This window comes from Balearica regulorum, chromosome 17, assembly GCF_011004875.1.
Source record: "Balearica regulorum gibbericeps isolate bBalReg1 chromosome 17, bBalReg1.pri, whole genome shotgun sequence".
NCBI lineage: Eukaryota > Metazoa > Chordata > Aves > Gruiformes > Gruidae > Balearica > Balearica regulorum.
This window is the reverse complement of record NC_046200.1, coordinates 7,454,725-7,478,894: the sequence shown is the minus strand read 5'-3', so window position 1 is coordinate 7,478,894 and position 24,170 is coordinate 7,454,725. Positions and strand designations below refer to the sequence as shown.

At 40.3% G+C, this 24,170-nt stretch overlaps 1 protein-coding gene across 7 annotated transcripts in view; it reads left to right on the top strand.

The window, feature by feature from the left end:
- The window catches only part of GALNT9 (polypeptide N-acetylgalactosaminyltransferase 9), a 366,104-nt gene that overhangs the window by 224,442 nt on the left and 117,492 nt on the right, over nt 1–24,170 (top strand). For 4 of the 7 annotated variants that reach the window (XR_012838189.1, XM_075770077.1, XM_075770080.1 and 1 more), the window contains 4 exons: nt 9,087–9,272; nt 12,723–12,860; nt 15,534–15,629; nt 23,715–23,882. Coding sequence is in view for 5 of the 7 variants with exons in the window: in XM_075770077.1 (XP_075626192.1) it covers nt 9,087–9,272; nt 12,723–12,860; nt 15,534–15,629; nt 23,715–23,882 (588 nt within the window). In the remaining 2 variants the exon portion in view is untranslated. The remainder of the gene's footprint in view (nt 1–9,086; nt 9,273–12,722; nt 12,861–15,533; nt 15,630–23,714; nt 23,883–24,170) is intronic. The other 3 variants (XR_012838190.1, XM_075770078.1, XM_075770079.1) reach the window with 1 other exon arrangement.

Here is a 24,170-nt window from a genome sequence, read left to right as displayed (position 1 = left end):
CACCAGAAGCAGCCACGTGAATCCTAGGAGCTCAGGTCTGGGATTGAGGAGCAGGCTCCAGACCCCAGTGATGGAAGTCTGGTATCTGCATAAGCTCTCCTAACACTTGTTTGAGTACAAACCTGGCTGCATTTTGCCATCGTTTTGGCCTCGTGCTTAACTGCTCTGCTCTGCTTGGCTGTGAAGCCTTCTCACCAGCTCCTCAGGGAGCAGTCCTGTCAGAGCAGGTGTTCTTTGACCAGTATCGCTGCAGTTATAGATGAACTTTCCTAGCGGCAAACAAGAATTGCTGAACCACCTTGGTTTGGGGTGATATTTTAGTCTTTGCCATACCAGTTAATGCAGATTTGAAATCTGTTTTTTTTGCAATTTCCGTCCCCCACCACCAAGACATTTCAGAGAGTCAGGAATTTTCCTTGCAGAAGGGAATTCTACTTCACACAAAATCATCAGCTTCTTCCCTAGACATGCTTTTTACAAAGGTGTGATGTTGTTTGTAAAAATTGTGCCAAATAGGAGTGTATGGAGATCTGATTAGTGGTTAAAGTATATGGAACATTTTTAATATAATTTTAAATCCTATCTTCTCCCTCCCATAGTAGCTAGTCTATTAATTTATCAGACTCAGTTCTTTACACACAAAGTTTATCTTTACAGCAAGATAGCAGTTGCTGAGTGCGAGTTTCTCTAGAACATGTTTCAATTTCTTCATGCTTATCTATTTTCTTCTGTAAGAGGGTTAACCGAAGGGTTTTATCTTCTCGCTATTGTCACATCTGAGATCTTGACTGGCTTGAGGTTCTGTGTAACCTCTAAGAAATCTGTGAAGGACAACCTCTAAATATGCTACTGAAAGCCACCAGAGAAATTTAAAAAACGTGCATCAGTTGAGTGTCTCATTGCAAGAACGTTATAGTCCCATTGCCTTTTTTCTCTGAAAGCAATTCATTTGTGAATATTAGAAAACCCTGAGGGAACAAAACTAAGAGGTCAAACCCCAATAAACTCTAACAAATTTTAAAGGCTAATCAAATATCTTTGACAGAGATTTTGTACTTTCCTACAAAGTGCCATTTTTCAATCTGCCGTGAAACCTCACATTAGATGACTACAAGAGGATCTAACACACCCTTGAAATCTCTCATAATACTTTTGGGAAAAGCAGCTAGCTTCCATGTATTCATCACTGGGACAACTGAAATAATAATAATAGAGAGGTAATACTAGTGCCAAACATATACTAATGACTTCTATGACTGTGTCTGGTCTATCCTCCATATCTGTGGTTCTGGCTTCAAATTAAGCTCGTGTTGCATGAGGCAAGAAAAAATCATGAGGAGAACCCCAGGTGGAATTCAACAGTCCACGAACGCTGCTGCATGTTCCCAGCCTCTCAGGGCAGCAAGAGCAGGGGGGACAAGGTATTTTACACATCTATATGAATAAAACTATCATAGTGACTGAATTAGCTTTTAAGTGTGAGGTTTTGTCACATTCCCTATATATGCTATTAGCAGATTATCTGTAAACTGGTGTTAGCAGGACTTGAAACCAAAAAGGCAGGGATTGTAATAGAGGCAATGTCACGATCAGTCAAGCAAGGACCCTTTTGGGTCCTGTAATTTGCAAGTATCGGTCAGAAGTTTATCCTGAAATATTTGACAAAACACATAATCTGTGGATCTTGATGCAATTTCTTCCTTTTTTTCAATTCTTTTTTTGGCTAAAAGTCCCTCTGATGTAAGCTGTTTTGTCCCACCATGAAAGATTTTTGCTCTGTAAGTGCACCATTTAAATAGCACAGACTATTTTGAGAACCGAGAGTTGGGACTTTTTTAAACCGTAATTATGACTGCCTTTAAAGATGATGATAAAAATGTAGCTGATGAACAAAATGAGACCATGTGATTAATTTGTCCATATGACGTGTTTGATTATGACAGCTCCCTAGTTTGTAACAGCTTCCTATGTGAAATGAATAACAGAGAGCACTTTATCTAGCACATCTGATTAAATATGACTCTCTAGTCAGCACTGAGACTATGTGGAAGAAAGAGTATCCATGAAACCCCATTAGAAAAAAGGAAAATGTCAGGCTATAAATTACTTTGAAAAATCAATTTTCAGTGAACTATGTAAATTGTCAATATCAGAGATGCAAGAACCATAAGTGTGTTTGGTTTTTCAGTTTAAACTGACATTTCAGATTGAACTATGCTTATATTAAAAAAGTTTTTAACACCAAACAGATCTTCTAAAAGTCATCAGTGGTTCAGTTTAAGGAAAACATTTTGGGGTAGGTTTTTGGGGGGAAGAAGACAGGGGTGACAAAAAGCCTGTGTTTCAACTAGTGAAAACATTTAAGATTTATGTTATTCTTGACAATTTAGGTCAGCCAAAATTCTGAAATGTGGAAATTCTTTCATGATAGGAAAATCTTTTCCAGTCCTGCCGTAGGGGTGTGTGTGGGTAGTCTAGAAGGCATCCGTTTTTGGTAGGCTTTGCTTTGAAAATTGAAGAAAACCTGAGATCTCTCACTTTTAAGAATTCCCACACTGGGATATCATAAAACAGGGATATCTGAGCTGCTTTGAAAACTCCTCTATCTCTTCTGTTGGCTTCATGCAGAAAAGAAAGTCTGAAATCTGAAAGGCTACTTCTATGAAGTGCTGCTCAGGTGGAGTTCAGAACTGTTTCTGTAAAACATCAGAGTCCGGTTAAGGTTTTTGTTTCAGGATGTGCTGAACATCCACCTCTGGAGTGCTGCCTCTGGCAGAAATGTCAGTCATGAGCGGACCCTGCTGCCAAGCCGATTCGTTCAATTTTCTTACTGCTGGAAGATGTAGACAGTGATTATTCCTTTCAGCAAAGGACCACTGAAATGTCCACAAGTTCTTGGAACCAGATAAAGCACAAAGCTGCCACAACACAAGTGCAAGTTGTACAGTAATAGTCCCTTCTGGTACCACCTCCAGAGAGCTTGCTAACTATGAAAAATCAGCTCAGAGTCTCAGATTATTGCACATTTCATTAATTGCTTGATTTTCTATATTGCTGGAGAGCAGGACTAATCCCAGCTCTCTTTTGGAAAAACGAGCCAATGTTTACTCATCTAGTGTTAAAGCAGGTGGAGGCCAGCGTGTTGGAAACGCCTGGTTCACTGTGGGCTGGAGTTGCTTTGGCATCTGTAACCTCACAGTGTTCAGACCAATGGGCACAACCGGGGTGTCCGTTAAAAGGGGCTGTGAAATTGGTAGCAAAGGGTAATTGCTTGGAAGCAAATCCCCCCCCACGCTGAAGTCTCCATTCTACTATTACATGGTCTTGGTTACATCATCTCTCCAGCTGCTTGAATCAAAGGTGTATTTGATGGAAAAAATACTTGCAACAGAGAGTCTGAAGCTTTTATTTTTCTCTCTCGCTGAGCACCGAGGTGTTTAAACTGCAAAATTCACAGCAGGATACAAAGTTCTTAAGGATCATGATCTTTCTTTCCAGTCTCAGTTTTCCAGGTTATGAGAGTTAACTGTCTCCTGAGCTGTGCCTTCAAACCAATGCCATTTTTATTTGTACCTACTGATTTTGCTTTTACTGAGATAATTTGTACCAAATTAAATAACCATGTACAGTCGGCTTGGCGTACGAAATAATGTCATACATAAACTTGTAAAGCTATATGCTTGTGGTTTTCGACTGAAACAATGAATAATCTCCAGTATTAGTTACTTGTAGACTGCAGGCACCCCTCTCTCCTGACGCTCCTAAAAGCACGCGTAAGAATGGCCACAAAATACCGGAATTTCATCGCCCTTTTTGGCATGAATCATTTCACTCGTTACTCAGTAAACATGTATTTTCAAACAACAGAACAGCTGAAGGTAACGTGGGGTGCCGTTCAGTTTACAGAGCAGTAGGTCCACGGAGAGTGAAGAGCCCTCCCCACAATCAGTGCGAGCACCCCGGGAGCTGCAGGTACCCTGCTGCACGTGGCTCGCCCGAGTATCAAATCCCATCTCGGTCTTGAGTTCTGACATTCACGCAGCGGGGCGTGACGCTATTGGAAATAGGTCCCACCTGCAGAGCCGGAGGCCACGTCAGCAATGTTCTGTATATATATTGCCATAACTTAGGAACTGATTAGCCCGGCAGTCCAGCCAGCTGTACATCCTACTTCAGGGGTGACCAGGCTTCTTGTTTGACCTTTTTGATTGATGGAATTTTACATTTTACTTTGCCTCACCTCCTTTCCTCATTCCCAAAATACCTAGATTTTGGTTAAAAGTGTTGGTTTCTTTTTTGTTTCCTCTTTGTTTGTTTGTTTCCTCTTTGTTGTTGTTGTTGTTGTTTGAAACTGTACTTCCTTTTTAGGATGCTAATAATTTAATTTTAAAAATGACAGTTGTTTTTTGAGACTTTTTCTGGATTTTTTTCTTGGGAAACCACGATTTTGTAAAAATCCTATTAAAAGTGGTAGTTTGGACCTTCAGCAACAAATACTTGTGGGAAAATGTACTTCCTCAGAAATTTTCTTCTTGTTTGGCAAGAGTTAAAGCATAGCCTTTTATTAGCCTTTTAAAATCGTGTACCCAACCTGCATTCAGAGAACTTTGGTGATGCACCAAAGGTCAAGGTAGACAAGACACTGTCTCAACTTAGTTTTTCTTTGATGCACAGAATACGATGTCCAATTGACTACTGTATAATTAATGGTAAACACTTTTCTGTAGGACAGCCATATCTCAGGTGTACAGGAATAGCTAATAATTAGTGCCAGTAAATCCTTGTAGCACAAACCACGAACGTTATCATTCAGTTTGTAATTTACCCCTGATGTGGGTACTTGTTCTTCTTAATACTTAATATGTCTGTTTATAGAAATGTTGATTGAGATAATTAGCAGTAAAAATGCTAAGGTGACACAGCTATGGTAACATTTATATTGCTATCAATTTTGTTTATAGCAGCCTAAAGAGCAATACTGAAATTAGAAATTAACTACAATTAGCAAATAAATTGAGTGTCTCTTGGAATTACTTGATCATGTCTTAAAACGTTGCACAGTGTGACGCTAGCGGAGGCAAAGCCGAGTCCCTGGGCTGTAGCAGCTGCACTGAGTCGAGGAGCACACAAAGCAGAAGCCTGTTAGCTTCTCCGCTGTTGCTGCTTATCGGCTGGATCTACTTCTGTGCCCAGCCCAGGGCATCTTTTGGGTCTGTATCCACCTTATCTTCCATGGTAACCCTCTGCTGTTGCCCCACAACACAGGTGTGATGAGTGCACACTGTGATGCCAGACACAAAGTTTACTATTGGGGATTTGCCTCTTTTTTGGGGAAGAGAAGGCCAAGTGTGCTTTTCAGTGATGTGCAACCTTGTCAGAGAGGCTCGGAGAGACCGTTCAACATTCTCAGTAAATGAACCTTGAAACACACGTTTAATGTTGGCAACTCAGTATGAGAGGAGTAACTTGAGTTGGTAAATGTGTTGTTATCCCAGAAGATGCCTCTCAGATACGGAAGTTGGTTTCATCTGCCTGAAAAGTGTCAATTTGGAGGGACTTGGGCATGGTTTTATGCTCACAGGTAGAAATAATTTGCTTCCCATAGTAAAGCACTTTAAGAACTCTGCTTGATAAATACTATACAGATGCATGTAATTATTTTTCTGACGTAATTTCATAGTTAGATGTGGAAAGAAATAGGTTGTTTACTACTGTTAAAATGGGTCATTAAATACAGTTTTGAGGATGAAAAGAGGAGGAGAATCAACCAGTTTCAGAGGCAACCACTGACTTGCCCCTCTTTCTCATCTGTTTCATGCAGTAAAACTTCCCTTGTTCTTTTATCCTTCATTGTATTTCAGAGACTTCTTGTAGTTAGAAGCAGACAGGCAATGATTTTCTGAATCATGCGTGTCTTTCAATTCTGTGTCCAGCGGGGAGAAGGTGCTGCTAACCCTCCCCATCCTCTGGATTCAGACACAAGCCTTGAGTTTTCATCTAAATCTCACACGACTGCTCTTAACTACTGGGATCCTGTCTGGTTTTGGGTGCACATACTTGGTTGTACTACTGAAACTCTTTCATTTTGTGTAAGTTTAATCGTTGGGCTGGAAAGGGAGAGGACAAGAGCTTCACTCTGTACTTAGCAGTGTGAGAGGGTGTGGGGAAGCAGAGTCGTGTCCGTGCTCTGTTGAACAGCAACTAATCCTCATGAAGTGAAACAGCAGACCTTGTCTGACCTAAAAAAGAAATAGTTGAGCAGCTGTGGCATTTATCTGGGATACGGAGAAATGGTGGTGTGATGATGTACGCCTGGTGATACACGACTATCTAACTGCCTCCTCGCCCCGTATGCTGTACATCCAGTTCTCTTTCTCTGCGATTGGGAATCCCATCCTTCTCCTGGGAAACATCCCCCAATGGTGTTAAAAGTTATGTATTCCCAGAAAAAAGAAGTCATCTGGGGTAAATTAGCATCTTCATAGGAAGTAAAATTTCCTTGAATATTTCCTGGCTGTTTCCTTCCTTCCTTCCCCCTCTTCAGCAGACTTTGTCTCTTTAACAAGCAAAACGGGGCTGAGGGGTAGGGGAAAGAATCCTAGAATCCTTGACTGGTTTGGGTTGGAAGGGACCTCAAAGCCCATCTAGTCCAATCCCCCTGCCATAGGCAGGACACCCTCCACTAGCCCAGGTTGCCCAAAGCCTCATCCAACCTGGTCTTAAACACTTCCAGGGATGGGGCATCCACAGCTTCTCTGGGCAACCTGTGCCAGTGCCTCACCACTCTAACAGTAAAGAATGTTTTTCCTTATATCTAATCTGAGTGACTGAATGTAAATGTAAAGTAATGCGGACGACTGCAGATGGGGCAGTCATGCCACAGTGCAAATTCACGCTGACTGCTGAGCACCGATGATCCTGGCTGACAGGGTGAGCAGTATCTGGCCTGAGGCTGCTGCTGCCTTTTTTGGTTGTGTTTTCTTCAAAGCCAGGTGTCTGAGTTCCCTGTGGATTTCATCTGGGGAGAATTTATCGCTGATAAATAACTGTTTGTGTTGAATTTACAGATGAGCTAAACTGTTTCCTTTAATGTTGCAGTTTAGTACCTTTTTCTTTTCAGGTTTGTACCAGCACTGGTATTTGAAGGAAATAAATCTGTCGCTCAGATAATGTATTTGCCCTTGGTACCAAAATATATAAATAAAATTTACAAGGTCATTAGCCATATCAAGAGAAAGAAAAATGTGCTGTGCATTAAATAGCTGACTTTGAGGCTGGGTTGGGCAAATAGCAGTATACTAAAGTGTACTGTTTATTTCCCCTTCTGATAATGAAAATCAATTAATTCCTTTCTGTTTTTTTGTAGCACTTTCCCTTTGCAGTGGAAACCCTCAGCATATGTCAGTCCAAATTTATGAGCAGTGTGTTTTTCAGTGTATTTCATTTTATCAAATGCAAATTCTAGTGGCCAGTGATTTACTACAGAACTGTTTGGAAAGCAGCAAATAAATATTGCCTAACAAAGTATTTTAAAAAAAAAAAAAAAAAGCGCCAAACTGGAGGAGAAGATTTTATCTGCCACTTCCAAGCAATTTCTCTTTGTCCCTGAGAAGGCAGGTTAGGTGGAGAACTGCCCCAGTATTGTTCTGGAGCGCATCTGGTCCAGAAATGAGCCCTTATGCTCAGTAAAAGGCAGCCTTGGAAGCAATGGATTATTGCTTATATTTTAATATCTCTCATTTCAGCTAGACTATAGTACTAAGTTCAGACCTGAGGGAACTGAAATGCATAAGCTTTGCTCACCCTGCATCATTGCTAATCTCGCTGATTCAAAGAGACAAGTCCTCTTTGTTTCCCGCCACAGAGTTCAGACAGTAAATAATCAACAGGAAGAAACGGCCCGGTGCGGGTACGGTGGTGTCTGGGAAGGCTGGGTGATACAGTCCCCACTCGGCCCCTTTTATCCATCTTCATCAACTCAGGGGTAGAGAGATAAGTGCTCATTTATTGGTTCTTATGTGCCCAGGCTGCAGGTGAGGGTATACAGAATAGTTGCACCAGAGGATTCTCCTTTCCTCTCTGCCTGGCAGGTCAGTGGCTGAGAGGTGGCAGGAGCACTGGGTGAGGAACGCATTTGCTGTGCTCACATCCACTCCCAAGTGTGGCAGTAACCTCTGTTGCTAAATAAACCCACGTTTTGGTTAATGACCAGATTTACCAAGCATCCTGTGCTAAGACTTATGTCTTATTCTCAGCTAAAATTTCCATGGTACGTTCTGTACCAGGTAAGTGAGCGCCTGTTTCTTACTGAAGGTAGGGCAAAGCATGGTTGTGAAGGGAAATCAGTGAAGCCTGCAGGGGCTAGATTAGAAAAAGAAAAGAATAACTGACTGACTCACAATCAAAGTCTCAGTTTCCATAATAAGAAAAAAAGCGTGTTTCCATGCTTTTTATTCTGTTGGTATTGTGCACGTGGGTAATTTGTTTCCTTTTCTTTCCCAAAGGTAATGTTCAAATCCCAGCACAAAGGGCTGTGGTGTGGAATAGGTCATCCGAGATGCTTAGGTATACTAAATGTGTATCGGATTTTTCTGGCAGTCACGTTTCAGCTATTAAAAGTTTGTTAGTTGATTTGGAGAGCTGATAACAGTAACCCACACCTGTACAGCTCCAAACACAGGCAGTTGATACAAGTGATTTTTGCTGAAGTTTCAGTAACGAGCACTAGGTTAAAGTAGTCCCTGTGATTGAGGTTACCACCTTATAATTTGTCTTCTGCCTAATGGTTTCAAGAACAGTGATATTATGGGGAAGGACTTGGATATTTATGGCACCTAAACTTCTCTACCTAACACAGCCAGCTGCATTCACCTTGGACTAATCTAGAGTCAATGTGAAGAGGGAGGGGTTTCACCCCCAGAGCAGATAAATTGAGAGATCGTTCTGAATTGTTCGATAGTACCCATCTCCCCCTAGGCAAAACTCTACATACAGCATCTGAAAAGAAGCAGTTGTATCACCTTAAAAAGAAAAAAAAAATTAAAAAATAAAAATCATGTAATTGTTTTTTCCTCCAACTCTCCCAGGTCTGGCAGTGTGGAGGAAGCATGGAGGTCTTACCCTGTTCTCGCGTGGCACATATTGAACGCACAAAGAAACCCTACAACAACGACATCGATTACTATGCAAAGCGCAACGCCCTGCGGGCCGCTGAGGTCTGGATGGATGACTTCAAGTCGCATGTTTACATGGCGTGGAACATCCCCATGGCAGTAAGTATGGGTCACGCACTCTTCTGAACAGAAACATGGATGGCTGCTCCTCGTTAGCGCTTTGAGGTGAAGGATATTACTACAACTGTGTGAAGTGGGCTAAGTTTAGGGGGAAGAGTGCTTTCATGCTGCTGCGTGCTCAATACGGAGAGTTCTGCCATATAACTTGCTTCCTTGGTGTAAGTTTTGTTGTGCGCTCAGGAGCAGTGACACAGATTTATAATTTAACTAGAGCACGATGTTTCAGGTTTATCTGCTTCCTCAGAAGAAGTCGTTAATTTGGGATGCCATTAAACTTTGAGGTGTTCATATGCTACAGTGGTGAGGACTACAGAAATGTCCATAAATAAATATCATCCTTCATCATGAGACTCAGCAGACCTCACCAGCATAAAAACAAAGTATGTGATAAAAGAATCACACATTAACTAGCTTTATTGTCTACAGGCTGAGAGTTTCTATGTGGACACGTTCTGGTTTTTACTGTGCATACGAATTGTAGATGGCACGTGGGGACCTCTAGGAATCCATGTAATATAAATATTAGATAAACTGTAGGTTCAATTTATCACTTTATTGTGTAACTATATTGCATGCTACATCTCCACTGAGCATAATTCTTCAAGAGAAGAGATGTATGTTATATCCCACTCAGGTGGAAGCTGACTGCTGCTGTATCCTTTAGTGGTATTTGCATCCAAATTATTCATGTGAAGGAGCACAGGGAGAGCAGCTGAAGGGAAGCATACTCCATTCTGTAGGTAATGATGGTTTAGTTAACCCTTAGATGAGAGGTTTTTTCAAAGCTGATTGAAGTAAACGGAAACAGGAATGTTCCATTTATATGCCAACCCAGCAGTGTCTTTGTGAATATTCAGATATGACCTAGAGTCCATCAAAGTCACAGAAGTCTTGTCAAAATCATCAGATTTAGTCTGTGTCCTAAATATCTACTTGTACTTTGGTACCTAGGTAATGCATTGAACCCCATTTTTGTTCATTCCTGTTGTAGTTTTGAAAATACATATACCTAAAGGAGCAATGTTTCATTCTTCTCCATGTGATGTCTGAATAGGTCAGATGGTCACACGTGTCCAAATTTGCTGTTCAGTATTGGACATTCTGTGCAGTGTTGAAAGTTAGGTCTATATGAAGATCTGTTTGGGTGACTTCTTTTGGCAGGAGCGGTAATCGCAGAGAATTATTTTGCCTTAACAAGGCAATACTGCATAAATTCTTTCCCATACAAGATTTCCATGATAGTAGGAAGAAGACAAAGCAGTATCCGTCTAAATTTTTAGGGGCGTTTTGGCTCTGTCTGCATCCATTTGATAAAATGGTAAGTTTCAAATAGGAGAGGAAAAAGAAGTAACCTTGGTAACTTGTTTGCTTGATGCCTTCTGCAAATGAATTCTGAGAAAAGACAAGACATTTAAGTAAGCATTTACAGCAAAACGTGATTTCCTTTAATCTCTCTGAGATTACTTATTGATGTAGTTTTCTACACTGAGTTATACAGCAGTGCTTTTAAAAAAAAAAAAATAAAAGGGGGACACACATCTACATTACGAGACATAAAATCGGCATAAGTACTGAATGTTAAAATTTTCTTTCCATAAAATAAATTGATTGATAAAATGTGCATCATAAAAGTAACCCCATTAGCTCTCAGGAAAAGGAAACTAGTGTTAGTGTTCACAGTTATTCCACTGTAGTATTCAATCGCGATGACTAAGAACTGTACGGCTATAAGCCATAAGAAAACACTTCTGCAGGGGAACTAGAAACCTTACTGCCTAGTTAAAAAGGATATGTCCACATACCTGCAGATGATGACTGCAGCTAGTACAGAAGTAAGCACAACATTTTCACAGCTGCTCAATTTGCTGCTCATGTGGTCTGTAGAAATGGCACTGCAAACAGGGCACTGTATTGCCTCATTTTAGAACAGGGAAGAAAGAAGGCAAGTAAAATACACGTGTTCTTCCGTACTAAAGCCCCTCCAAATTAACCCTTTCATAACTCACACCATCTTTTTTCACACCTCGCTCCCAAGTTATCGAGGATCTGTGCATAATGTGTATCCTGTTTAGTGGATGATCTTTGGACACATTTGCAAGATCATATTCCTGTAACGTTCACCAGCAGGTCAGCGCAGCTGTCATAGAATCAGAGAACACCAGGTTGGATCAAAGATCATCTGGTCCAACCTTTCAAGCACTTAGTAAATACCAAATATTTGGTATGCCCCTGCTTATGATCTATTCCTTTTAGTGATAAAGGAATCTTACACTGAATGATTTATTGTACTGAGGGCCTCCGAGAATTGCTCTCCTTCCATGTAGCCTGAAGTAGTACGTAAATTAACATTCATTTGAATGGATGCTGCATAGAGAGCTCGTGACAAAGTATGCATCGGCAAGCAGCAGTGAGCACAGCAAACTCTATGTGGCAAACAGCAAAACCTGTTCAGTATCACACTTGCATTCTCTCCTGAAAATTAGCCATCTGTTGGGGATTCTAATGAATCCTGAGCTAAGATTTGTGGTTGTCTTGTAACCCTGCGTTAGACATCATTTGTAAAACATACGGAAATTTTTCTGGAGGTAATGTACAAGGCACTTAAGACAGATCCATGCAAAACTCCCCAGTTTCAGTCTATTTGATTCATACAGTGTCAGAAAAGATTTTTAGATGAGGTAACTCTTACTGTCTTAATGCTGAACTGTGATGATTTATACTGGTTTAAATCAACAGACACTAGCTCAGGACTTGGCATTTTTTAAATGGGTGGGTTTGATCATATTGATTTGATTCTTCCAGCCTGTGTTTTTCATGGGAGTTGTATTCAAACATGACTTAAATTCTGAAGTAGAATTATAAAGAAGGTTTTGAGTTTAACTGCATTTTATGGCTCAAGTCTGCAAATGAGCTCCAGTTCCAGTAAAAGCTGAATGCTGGTCTATGCAAATGTTTAATGGAGCTTAATGACTTTTTGAGCAGCTCTGCTTTGAAGTTTTAACAGGTCTGTTCTGATCTCATTTACATTAGGGAATACCCAAGGCTGTCACTAGAGTAAACCATGATCAAGCTGCCATATCTTAGATCAGAATTATCGCCTAAATTCCTATTGAGTCTGAAAGCAAAGGAGTTCAGGTTTGATTGCAAACATTTAGAATTGCTGTAAGTAACAACATTCTTATTGTATTCTTATTATTTTGATTTATGTTTGTTTTTCCTTGTTCGTTATCCTTCTTTTCCCACTGACTTTCATTAATATTTATTGTCTGCTCTCAACAGCAGCTGTTTGATGAGCTGCTAGTTACAAAAGAGAAAGAAGAGAGGGAAATACAGCTTGGTATACAAAATGAAATCCAATTTGGTTTCAGTAAAGAAAACAACCATAAAGTCAATGCAGTGAGATTTCTTTGTTCTTTTTCTGCTTTGTAGAACCCTGGAGTTGACTTTGGAGACGTTTCCGAAAGAATAGCTCTACGACAGCGACTGCAGTGCCGGAGTTTCAAGTGGTACTTGGAGAACGTCTATCCTGAAATGAGGGTTTATAATAATACAGTCACTTATGGAGAGGTACTATATGTCTTTGAAAATACATCTGCATTAGAGCAGTCCTTTCATCTTAGTGGTAGGTATCAGGATGTACAGAGCAATTTGAAGTCAGCACAGTAGTAGCAACAGAAATGTCCTCCCCTACTTTTAATCACCACCAAGAAGTGTGGCTTTGAGAAGCACTGTCCCTCTCAGTGGATGTTAGATGAAATCATTCTCACTAACGATGATAAGCAACCTCCTTGGCTTTCTTTTAAAACCAAGAAGCTCTGAGAACATGAGTTTGAGGTAATCGTTTTCCCAAATCGGATGCCACAGATGTCATCAAGAAAACATCAGCAGTCAAGAGAGGTAAAATAATTACAGTTAATGAGAACAGTTGAGTTTGCTCAATTGTTTTTAGGTAAAGAACACCCCTTTTTGGGTTTTGCCAAACTATCTGAAGGGTTACATTCGCTTTATTAATTCATCTTTGCAATCCTCCTCGTTCAGGATAAAAAGCAACATAACCTTGTTCAGATTATGAGGTGAGGCTACCATTTGGCAGGTTGTCTTCTCATCATGAAAAAGTCATTAGAGAAAAAACAATTTTGCTGCTTTGTGCTCAGATTCTGTATTTTCGTTTCCACTTGTGTACCAGTATTGAGTAAGACCTTGGAACACCTACTCTGAGATAGCTGAGTGGATAGGTTACTTAACCCTAATAAAATGCTGGATCCAAACGTGTTAGAAATGTGTAGACGTTTCGGTTCACCTCAGCTGTCTGCATCATTTCTTTCTCTTCTGTGACCCTATCAAATCTCCCACATATGCTTGACCCCAATCTTTAAAGAAGCCAAACGTGCCTTCTGTGACTCTTTAAATCTATATCACATGCCTGTAATGTGAGGACTGCTATCACTTATGACTGTGAACTGGGGCGAAGTTCTAGGAGCTCTCCTGCTGCGTAATGTTTTTAAGATTCTGTTTTAATTGTCTACGTGAACTACAATTAAATCCAAAGCCCATATATTTTCACACAAGACAACTAAATGGACGTTCTTCCTTTTTGTTCCATTTGATTGACTTCATATAAAAATAAGTCAGGCGCTTCAGATATTGATACAAAGTGCAAGTTTTATTGCATAATATCACTTTGCATCCTAATATAACTACCCCTGGCAGTAGAGTGAGGAAAGACATTTAGTAAATTCAACAGGAGCTATTAGTAACTGTCAGCTCTGAGAAGGCTGTTAACTGCGAAGAACATCGGCAGTACTGCCAATGTTGTGTCAATTATACCAGACGGTTAGCAAGCTGGGCTCTAAAAAGGAGTTTCTTTCTGTTGAGTGGTCGTATAGAAGGTTCTTGAGTCAAACAGGAAGTTTAGTGATGCAACTATCTAATTCATTAAAATTTATAATAGAAAGGAGCCACACAAGCTATTTAGTTAGTATAAACTGGCATAGTTCCCTTTCAGTCTTGCATGCCCATAATGAAAAAACTAGAGGCTTCATCCTAAATGACATCAAGCTTGTTATTAAATACTTTCTCTTCTGGTTATTTTCCTGAAGGAAAAGATGTCTGGATTTTAGTGAGTTTAAAGGAAAATAAATGTATTGAGTAGATGTGAAACAGATTGAAACAGTAGTAAAAATATATTTCCTAGTGACTCAATTCACATTTTTAAAGCTGTGTCATAAAGCTGTCTTCATCTTCTTTAGCCTTTATAGTACCAAAGTCATAAAATAAACCTCCTGAAATTTAACTGTTGATGAGCCCCCTTGTCTGATCAGATTCCCTGTTATGCTCGTACACTATAATATGAAGGATTATTTAATGATTTTTTCCCAACACCTCATGCAGCAGCTATTTCTATATTATGGAGATGGCCAGAACAAACACTTCATAGTGTAATCCAAAACTGACCTGTTGACCATTTCACAACGTCCATCTAAATAACTTCTTAAGATACCTGTAAGATTTTTCTATGTCCAAAATGTGTGTACAACTACTAGCCTGAAGAGACAGAAAGGCCTGAGGTTTCACAAGAGCTCCAGCCCAGTTTTATAGACTTGTAAATTCTTCTTGTCTGGGGAGGCACATGGATTTTTACTTCGTTGGATCTCTGAACCCACGCTTTAAATATAGTGAAAGCCTTCCAACACTGTTCATCATTGCTGTATCCTTTCACAATGATGTGCTTTACGTGCTGTACATAACCATATACTGTATTCTCAATTCAAATATTTTTTTCACGTGCTTTTTTCTTTATATATAAGCAATAGGAGCAAACAAAAGGGTGCCACATCCAACACCAGTCCTGGGTAGTTCCTATGCAGTTTGGTGAAGTCACATTCTCAACATACAGGGTCAAAATTTATATTTTACACAAGGGTAATTTGGAGCAAAATTTGGCCTGGGTTTCTTAGAGTGAATTTTATGGAGTTTTGATCCTTGAGTAATTGCTGAAAATATAACTCTGACCCAAGGTCTGCAAAGACAGTAGGTTGTCTAAATAATGTCTTTCCCTGGAGTAAATTCACTACTGGCATCCTGTCATATCTGGAGAACAAGCATGTGTTTCTCAGAGAAGAACAGTTTTACATACTGGTTGTTTCAATAGCTGTAGTGCAGCTAAGATTTAGCTAGATTGGACTTGAATCGTACAGGTTAATTTCTAATACACCTGTTTTCTTTCTGATCCGGTTATAGGTGCGTAACAGCAAAGCTAGTGGCTACTGCTTAGATCAGGGAGCTGAAGAGGATGACAAAGCAATCCTTTATCCATGCCATGGAATGTCCTCTCAGGTAAATGGTTAAAATCCCCTAATTAATGAGAAACCTTTAACTTAAAGAATTTTCAGAAGAATCAGGAAGTAATTTGGTGCATTTGAGTTTAGCAGTATATTCCTGAGTTGCAAAGGAAAATCCCTGGCTTTACTCTGGTCGTCTTGGGTGCCCCTTCCAAGATTGTTCAGCACGTGAATCTATACATTGAAGATGCCATTTAGGAAAACAGAAGAATCATGATAATTTGTTTTAATAGCAGAGAGATCCCCCGAAGACTAATGAATTTTAGAAAGTTTGTGTGAGTGAGCAGCTCTTTTCATTATGACTTGACTTACTGTAGGAATAGTACCTCTTCAAATTAACTGTTCATTGGTCCAATAGGCTCCTATGCAGAAATGAATTAGCAAGCTGCTGATGTGATTCCCCAAGTAGGCAAAAAGTTAAGCACATATTTAACGTCAACTTCAAAGGGAATTGAAAATATCTTTTAAGTTAATAGTTTTCTAAAAAAGAAGATTTCTTTTTTTGTCAGTCCCTGTGCATATTATTATTTTCTTGCAGATCACTGAATATTTTAAAATGACATTTCTTCTTTCCGTGCTTGTAGTGATGTTACTTTTTTTAAATACAAGTTGGATATTTTTTAAATACAGGACTTGAGCTTCTTCTGAAATGTAATTCGAGTTTCTTTTGAAGTACCATCTGAATCAAAACTACGTTAATGAACTTCCTCATGCGTAAATAAACTCTGACCTTATCACAGACTTAACAATTATCTGAAGTTCAGTCATACATATATTGATTTGGAGTCCTGGCTTGTACATCACTGTGGAGGCATAACAAGAGTTGCAAAATATAAATACTGCCTGTTGTGCTTAATTGCAAGCTGGTGAAGAGTCATAACTTATTAGAGCAAAGTGAGATAGACAGTAATTCCCACTGACAAAATGTCCACCTTTGGCAGGATCATTATGGAACATTTGACTGACACTTTCCTAGTAGAGGCAGAAGAACAGCCTTTGAGTAAGGTAACAAAAATAGTGTTGCTTAATTAGATGTAAATGAGCTTTTCAAGAGGACTCTAGTTAGGGATGTCAAGGCACTCAGAGTTCAGTCTCTTGCTCTGTTCTAATTCTGACAAGAAAGTTGCAAATTTAAGTCCCTCCAGGAAGTCCCTTTGCAACATCTGATCTCCTATCATCATGCTAGCATCGAGAAGAATAATGAAATAAATGGTTCTGACTGTAATTTATTTTGCAATTTAAGTTCTAAACCTACTTGTTTGCTTCCATGACTCCTGTTTCATAGAATGTGCTTTGACTTCCAGAAGAAGATGATAGCTGAGGGCATACTGTGAATTTATTTGAAAGAAAGTATGATGTGCCCAGCTTCTCCTGCCTAACTCTTGTAAATTTGGGGGCATAAAGCAGCTCACGTCTCAGCATCCAGCTCTGACCGTTTTTTTCCATTAAGGAACAGGTTGTTTTCCTTTTAGTAAGATGTAAATATGTTACCTAGTAGATGATGCCTTTTGAATTGTGGGCCCTAGACTAGACACTGGGCAGCTCTTCTCAGGTGCAAATAACAAAACACAAAGTATTCACTGCTGAAGAAGATGGGTAGTGACCAGTTAAATCTCTTCTGGGTCGCTTCTACGACAGGTCTTCAGTATCCTGTCTATATGAGTTTTCTGGAAAAGCCTGAAAAGCTGTTTTTAGACTTCACATTACAGCCAGAAGCTAGAGCCCCTTTGTTACTAGCACTGTATAAATGCGTAAAAAGAGAAAGTCGCTCTTCCCAAACCCTTAAAATCCAAAGCATCGCCTATGCATGAGAATTATAAAAGTACAGGAAGGAAAAACTTAATCTACCAAATCATCCTGCAGCACTTTCCGTTTCCCCCCTTTTTTTTTTCTTTAAAAAAAAAAAAAAAAGGAAAAAAGTTTTCCTTCTGTAAGAAACACCAAAAAGAAGGCAGAGGTGATGTTTTATCTAAGTTGAGTATTTCACAGATAAGCATGGGTTGGAGCCACTCAAATGCAGCCAAGTTAATTAATGATTACACAGCTGGAAAACTTCTATCATCTCACCACAATTTACAAAATTAATTCAGTATGAGAACCACAGCTGCACAAACCTAATCAAGGATATTCAAGCACATAGCATGAAAGGTGTTGACAGCAAGCGTTTTAATATATTAAATAAACATTTTTAAAGCTCCTCTTCTAATCAGCCTGGGTGAGCATAGTTGGCTGTTATGTTTAGCTTTCAGTTTCTGACATCTTTCATCTCAAGCGTAGGGCATCAAAATACCCCTACTGCGTTGAGGTTTGGTTAGTTGTACGTGCCTACTGAATAGAAATGAATATAAACATGGAACTCATTTACACCAGTTAGGTTATCACTGGTGCTTGATGCGTCCTGCCGGTGTGAAAGCCTCTCGCTATTCAGCTACAGTCTTGTTTGGTTTTCATACTCTTCAATTCTGACAAGAAAATTACCAGTGATTTTAGTATACACATGGTTCCACTGAAACCAACAGAAGTCAGTCAAGTGTTTAAAGAAAACTGAGTTAGGAATAAGATTACTGTTCATCTGTGATAAAATGTTCTTTTCTTCTACTTCTTACCCTTCTATTTCCCTTGTGTATTGCACACCTCTGAATGGTGGTGTCCTGCATTACCAGTGAGAAAGAAAACCACTCCGCCGCTACTGCTCCATGAAGAAAATGCCTTTCCCTATGCATATTCTCAAGCTCAGTTTTTACCATGATAAATTGCATCTTTTCAATGACGTCAGCTTTTAAATCTTTTTATTCAAACAGGGACAAGCTCTTTTATGGATGCTCTGGAATGCATCTAGCCTGAATTTACATCAATTTAGCTTAATGAATTTGACTCAGGCTAAGTCAATGTAAGCTAACAGTTTATATATCCATTTATATATCCAATATCTAGACAAGGTTTTGCAGCAATCTAAGTTGATTTCAGAACTTGCTTTACAGGAAAGTAGTGCCCTTTTATGTGTGTTCTTTCGATCCGAAGTTTGAGTCTAATCCCTTTCAGGAGAAAACCGCTGGGAGAGCAATGGGAAACAGTCCAGGGCTAGAGAAAATTCAGAAACAAAGGAATATATAGGGCATCTTGAACTCCCTTGGCTCTGCATGTGGCTTGTCCTGTACAATCACCTGTATAGACTGTGGGTTCTATAGCACCGCCTAAAACAAATTTACCAAATAGGGGGGGCACAACACACCCACCCACCCCCCACCCCCCCAAAAAAAATTAGAAAGTGTTGTTCTGGAAGCTTCTTAGAAAGGTTGTAGGACAGACAGCTTTTGAACCATCTGAGAGGACTTATACAGCCTCAATGGAAATATTCACCTTCTCAGAGTCTGTCTTGGATGCTGTGATGTGGAGCTGGTTATAGGGTATGTGAAAGAAGAGGAGAACTTAATAAAATGGCACCTGGGATAGAAAGGCCTGTCCTGGTGGACAGCCTCCTCCTCTGCCCTTCTCTCTTCCCTTTGACTCCGAGAGGAGGAGGCACGGCAGCTGTGAACCTGAGAACTCTCTCGCCTTTGAGATCAAGCAGAAAGGGAGATCTCGACGTTCGGAGTCCTAGAGCTCGCGGCTCCACAAACAGATGGAATAAGAGGAGATGAAAGGCTTTACTTAAACTGCTGCTTGAGGGCAGATATTTAACTTTTTGCTTGGTAGAGCTATGGCTTTCCGAAGCGGCACACTGGGTAGCAGGTCTGATTGCTTCGAGCAGGGTGGATGAAAAGGCAGTTTCTTCACTTGCAGGAAGCGGTGGGTGAGATTCTGTAGCAAACCTGGAAGTCTGGTAACTTGTGATCTGTTTGTCTTGTGGTGACAAGTGTTCTGGAGACTTTAAGGCATTTCAGATTCCTGTACAGCTCACTGTTTCAGTTTCTCTGTCAGCTTACATAGCTGACATGGCTTAACCTGCAGGGCTGAAGGATTGTTGAAGATTTCCTTTTGCTTGGAGAACAAGAGCGAGAGAGGGGTTAAATGTAGTGTGGAAAGCTACCAGAGCAGTCTGTAACTGTTTCCTATGAAAAAATTACCTGTTGTTATTTTGTGCTTTTTTCCACTTGACTAGAAATTAGCAGGAATGGATTTTCTGCAGTCAAATCCTTCAGTTAAAAGGTGGCATTTACTTATCACATTGATGCTCCTGGGGGATCGCCTTCCATAGGCAGCATCACTTGCTATTTTTGAACCAGATATGGTGGCTTTGATAAACCACCTTTGACATCTTTTCCGTTCAACTCAGAATTCTGAATGTTGAAGGAAAAACTGTCCTATGTTGTTATAGGTGCAGAAGATAGTATCAGGATTAGATCTTGGAGTATTTAATAGAGCACTTAGCTTCAGTGTCCTTTATGTGGATCCTTCAGCTCTTCTCAGATACAGGAGAAAAACCAAGTGAAGGTCCATCCTCATGTGATATGTAAAACTGCATTTCTGTTCTGCAGGTTACAGTGGGAGTATGTGGATAGCTTAGGCTCTCAGCCTATTAAGACTTGCACAGACTTTTTTTTTTTTAATGAATGGGATTGAATATTCATTAATAAAGGGGACTTTGTCATTTAATTCTGGCTGGCTGGCACTGGGAATGGATTTGGCGTGATGTATGATGCCCACTGTTCTAATGCAGATTCAGAGGTTATTTCTTTTTCAATATGGTAGTGGCACTTAAGATCAAATTTGAACACAGCAGGTGTAATTTTCACTATTTCATAGAGTCTGTAGCCCAGTTCCCACTTTCTAGTCTACAGTAATAAGCAACTTATTTTAACACTGATTTTATTTTCACAGTTTATGTTGTCTCTAGGAAGATATGATATGAAGTCTTTGGAAGGAAATGTTATTAATCATATAGTAGTTTCTTGAACCTGAATTTCTGGTCTGATTTTGCAGAAACAGGTACTAAAGCTTTACTATGTAATATGGTCTGAACTGAGATAATTATTTGTCGGTGGTTTTTTAGATTTTTTTTTTTTTTTTTTTTTTTTTTAGGATAAGCCCAAGTTTTTATGACTGTTGGAACTCTTGGCAGAAAGTAAAGATTCAGGAGAATTAAGCCCATGATGTTCCCTTTGTCTTGTCATTGTAGCAGCTTCCTGCACCAAGCCCTCTCTGACTGTTGAGCTGTCACACAACTGCCACTTTCAATACTGGAGACAGTTTATAATAGAATTAGTGTATCTTCCACTTCTAAGGCCTAAGCAGAAATGGTACTTTGAGCTTTGACAGGCTTCTGTATAACAATGTCTTTCCCAAGTATATGGCTACTGAGGTGCAGAGCACGTGCAATTCTGGCTGTTGAGATTCTAAAGACAAAGAATATTTTAGACCATTTTAATATTGGTACAGAAAATGCTGCTCATCTTAAACCACAGGGAAAATTGATCCTGTACGAGAGAGCAGGTAGCCCATTACAGACAGTGGTTCTGATTATCTAGATAAGGCAAAGCCAGCCAGGTTGCTGGGTGGTATTTTGAGACCTGGAGAGATATAATAAAGACTGCAAGATGAACACATTTCCCAGTCAGTGTAAGTTTCAGCCATGCCTGCAGTTCATTTGAACTCTGCCGAGTACCCGTTCGATATTAAAAGCGTAAAATACACAGCCAAGCTTTACTTAAAAAAAAAAACAAAAAAAAAATAAATTGTGGGTTTTTTTTCCCCCTTTAACAGTGCCTCCACAGTGACATTGTTTGTACCGAGGAGCATCCCCATGTGGTTATCCCTCTGCTTTCTCTGATGTAGGCTCTGTTCTAACTCTGTGCTTCACATGGTTGCTCTGAACAGAAGTGGCAGGTGGGAAAATGAACACATCCTTTGTCAAAGGGCATCTGGTCTGGGAGTGAGTAGACTATGCTCTTTTTCCCACCAGCAAGATATGATTATTCCCAGCGTGATTCTTCTGAGGCTAATAAGGATGGCTGTAGAAAGCTGGGCTCTAATTCGAGTTTTTTTGATTGACTCTTAATGATATCTCGTGCACTGGTCAGTAGCATCCAATAAATGGCAGGCACTTCTGACCTTCCTTCCCTTTCTTGTTAAGTAATTTCAGCCACGTAACAGCAGTAAGACCAGACAGGCAGTGAATTTCCTGGGTGATGATTGCATTTCTTAGGTGGCTCTGATCATCAGCCTGCAGCATCCTGCCTCACGGCACAGCAGCCATGTAGCTGACTCCCCTTTGCAGTCTTTTGGCACCTGGGTGCTGCACTTCACTTACTTGTAGGGTGAGAAGGGCAAAGTATTGTGCTGGCGTAATGACTCTGGATTCAAACACAGAAGAAGGGAGAAGTAGATACATCTGATTTGATGTTTTGGCCTGCTGCCAAATTAACATTGTGCATTTTTGCTTTAATGTGCTTTGAAATCTCCCTCAATAGGCTCTCCCTCAACTATCTAGAAAGTTGCAGTAATTAAGGGGATTACTTATTAATTTTTGCAACTTAGAAATGAGGACTCTGTCACTATCATCATTATCTCAGTGCAATGTGACAGAGAGTGAGCTGACAGAGCCCCTTTTCCCTCTAAATGAGCATCCTAAAACCACCCTTAAGGCTTTCAGGCTTTATTAGAATACAGATTGAAACAAATTGTAGCAGAGAAAAATGAGATCTGCAAGAGGCAGAATAAAGAGTGTGAACTCAACCTTCCTTCATCAAGACTGTGTTCCTCAGGCCTGCTGTCATCCAGCAGTTCTTCAGTGGCTTCTTGGGTTGCATGAAACTTCTCAAGGTCCATGGTGCATCCCTAGGAAAAGCTTTTTTTTCTTTTTTCTCAGGGTTTGGGGTTTTTTTCCTCCCTCCAGTGCCTTGGGATGTGGGTTTACGTCCGCTGCCTGCTCTCCCAGGAGTCCGCGTGCTCGGCGCTGGCTGTGTCCCTTCCCACGCGTGCTGTGTGGGAGGTCATGCTGTGCCGGTGCGCTCGTAGTGCCTGGAGAAGGAGCAGTGTCACCCTCCTCTCTGACCCAAACGTAGCAGCGCGCGAAGGCAAACGGGCAGCCACCCTCTGCTTACAGCAAAAGGCTGCTGGGAACAGAGCAAAACAGTTCTCTTCCATCAGACATTTGCATTGTGACAATTAGTTCTGATCGACAAGAGCCATCTATGCATGTTCTTTGTCTTTAAATATTTTCCCTTGCTCCGATATTAATGTAATAAAATATATTCTGGCACGCTGAGATTACAAGAGACCGATTTTTTTTTTTTTTTTACCTCACCTTCTACATACAGATTTATTTTTCTTGAGGGCTATTTTACTGTGAATGACTTGAGGCAAGTGAAATCATCACTTAAAATAGAAGATTAAAAAAAAATTACACTCCTGTAAAAATTAACATGAATGATTGTGCCTGCTTAAGATATTTTATATGAAAAAAATCTCTAAAATAATTAATGGCCCTTACCTGAAGCCTCTAATTACAGCCAGTAGCATTTACTACATGACTAAATTGCAGAACAGTTAAGCCTCACACAATACTGAAATATCAGAGTGTGAATCTTTATTATGTAGGCCTGAAGCATATGTTAGAAAATTTGCTGTTATTTCCCTCACAATTTCTTCCCCCCCCCCTTATTTTTGGAGACTGTTGCATGGTTGGATTTTTTTCAGTAACAATTATTTACAAAAACTAATTAGACTTGTTGCTATCAATAGCCTCTAACAGAGCTCTTAAGAACAAACTGCATGGCAAATTGACATCGTGTCCTTGTTAAATCAATTCCTGCTGAGTGGGTATGATTTACATATTGATTATTTCACTTTCCTGATTGCCCTTTTGCAGTGAAATAGCGGGTAGGGAATGGTGGGGAGCAGAAGCGTGAGAGAAGGGAATATTGTGTCCTATGAGAGACCCCGTGTTGGTAAAACAAGTTTCTTGAGCTTTGCCCGTAGCAGCGTGTGCCAGACCGGGAAGGTCCCCACAGGCAGCAGGAGAAGGACTGCTCAGCAGCCCTTGGGGCAGGAAAGGCAGCTGCAGCTCGGCTTTGTGTCCCATCGCTGGGGTTAAAGACTTTCTTCCCTTCCCTTCTCTTCTCTTCCCTTCCTTCTCCAGCTTGTCCGCTACAGCTCTGAAGGCGTCCTTCAGCTGGGGCCGCTGGGCTCCACCGCCTTTCTGCCCGACTCCAAATGCCTGGTCGATGACGGGAAGGGCAGGACGCCGACTCTGAAGAAGTGCGAAGATGTCCTGAGGCCAGCACAGAGGTTCTGGGATTTCACACAGGTACAGAGGAGCTCAGGGAGCCTTGCAGAGATAAATTGGAGAGGAATGTTGCTCTAGAGGATAGCTAATGGAAAATAAGGAGGTCTTTAGAGGACTAGTCAAGGAATCCACCCTTATGTCTTCTAGAAATAGTCAGATATGTTTTCTGTAGGTCACGTGCTATCCAGGAATTTTTACATTGTTACTCGGAATTTTTGGATATGCTTCCTAGGAGTTTTTACTTATGCTTTCTCAAAGTCCCCCTTATGCTTTCTTGGAATATTCTCAATTTCTGCAGTGATTGTCAAG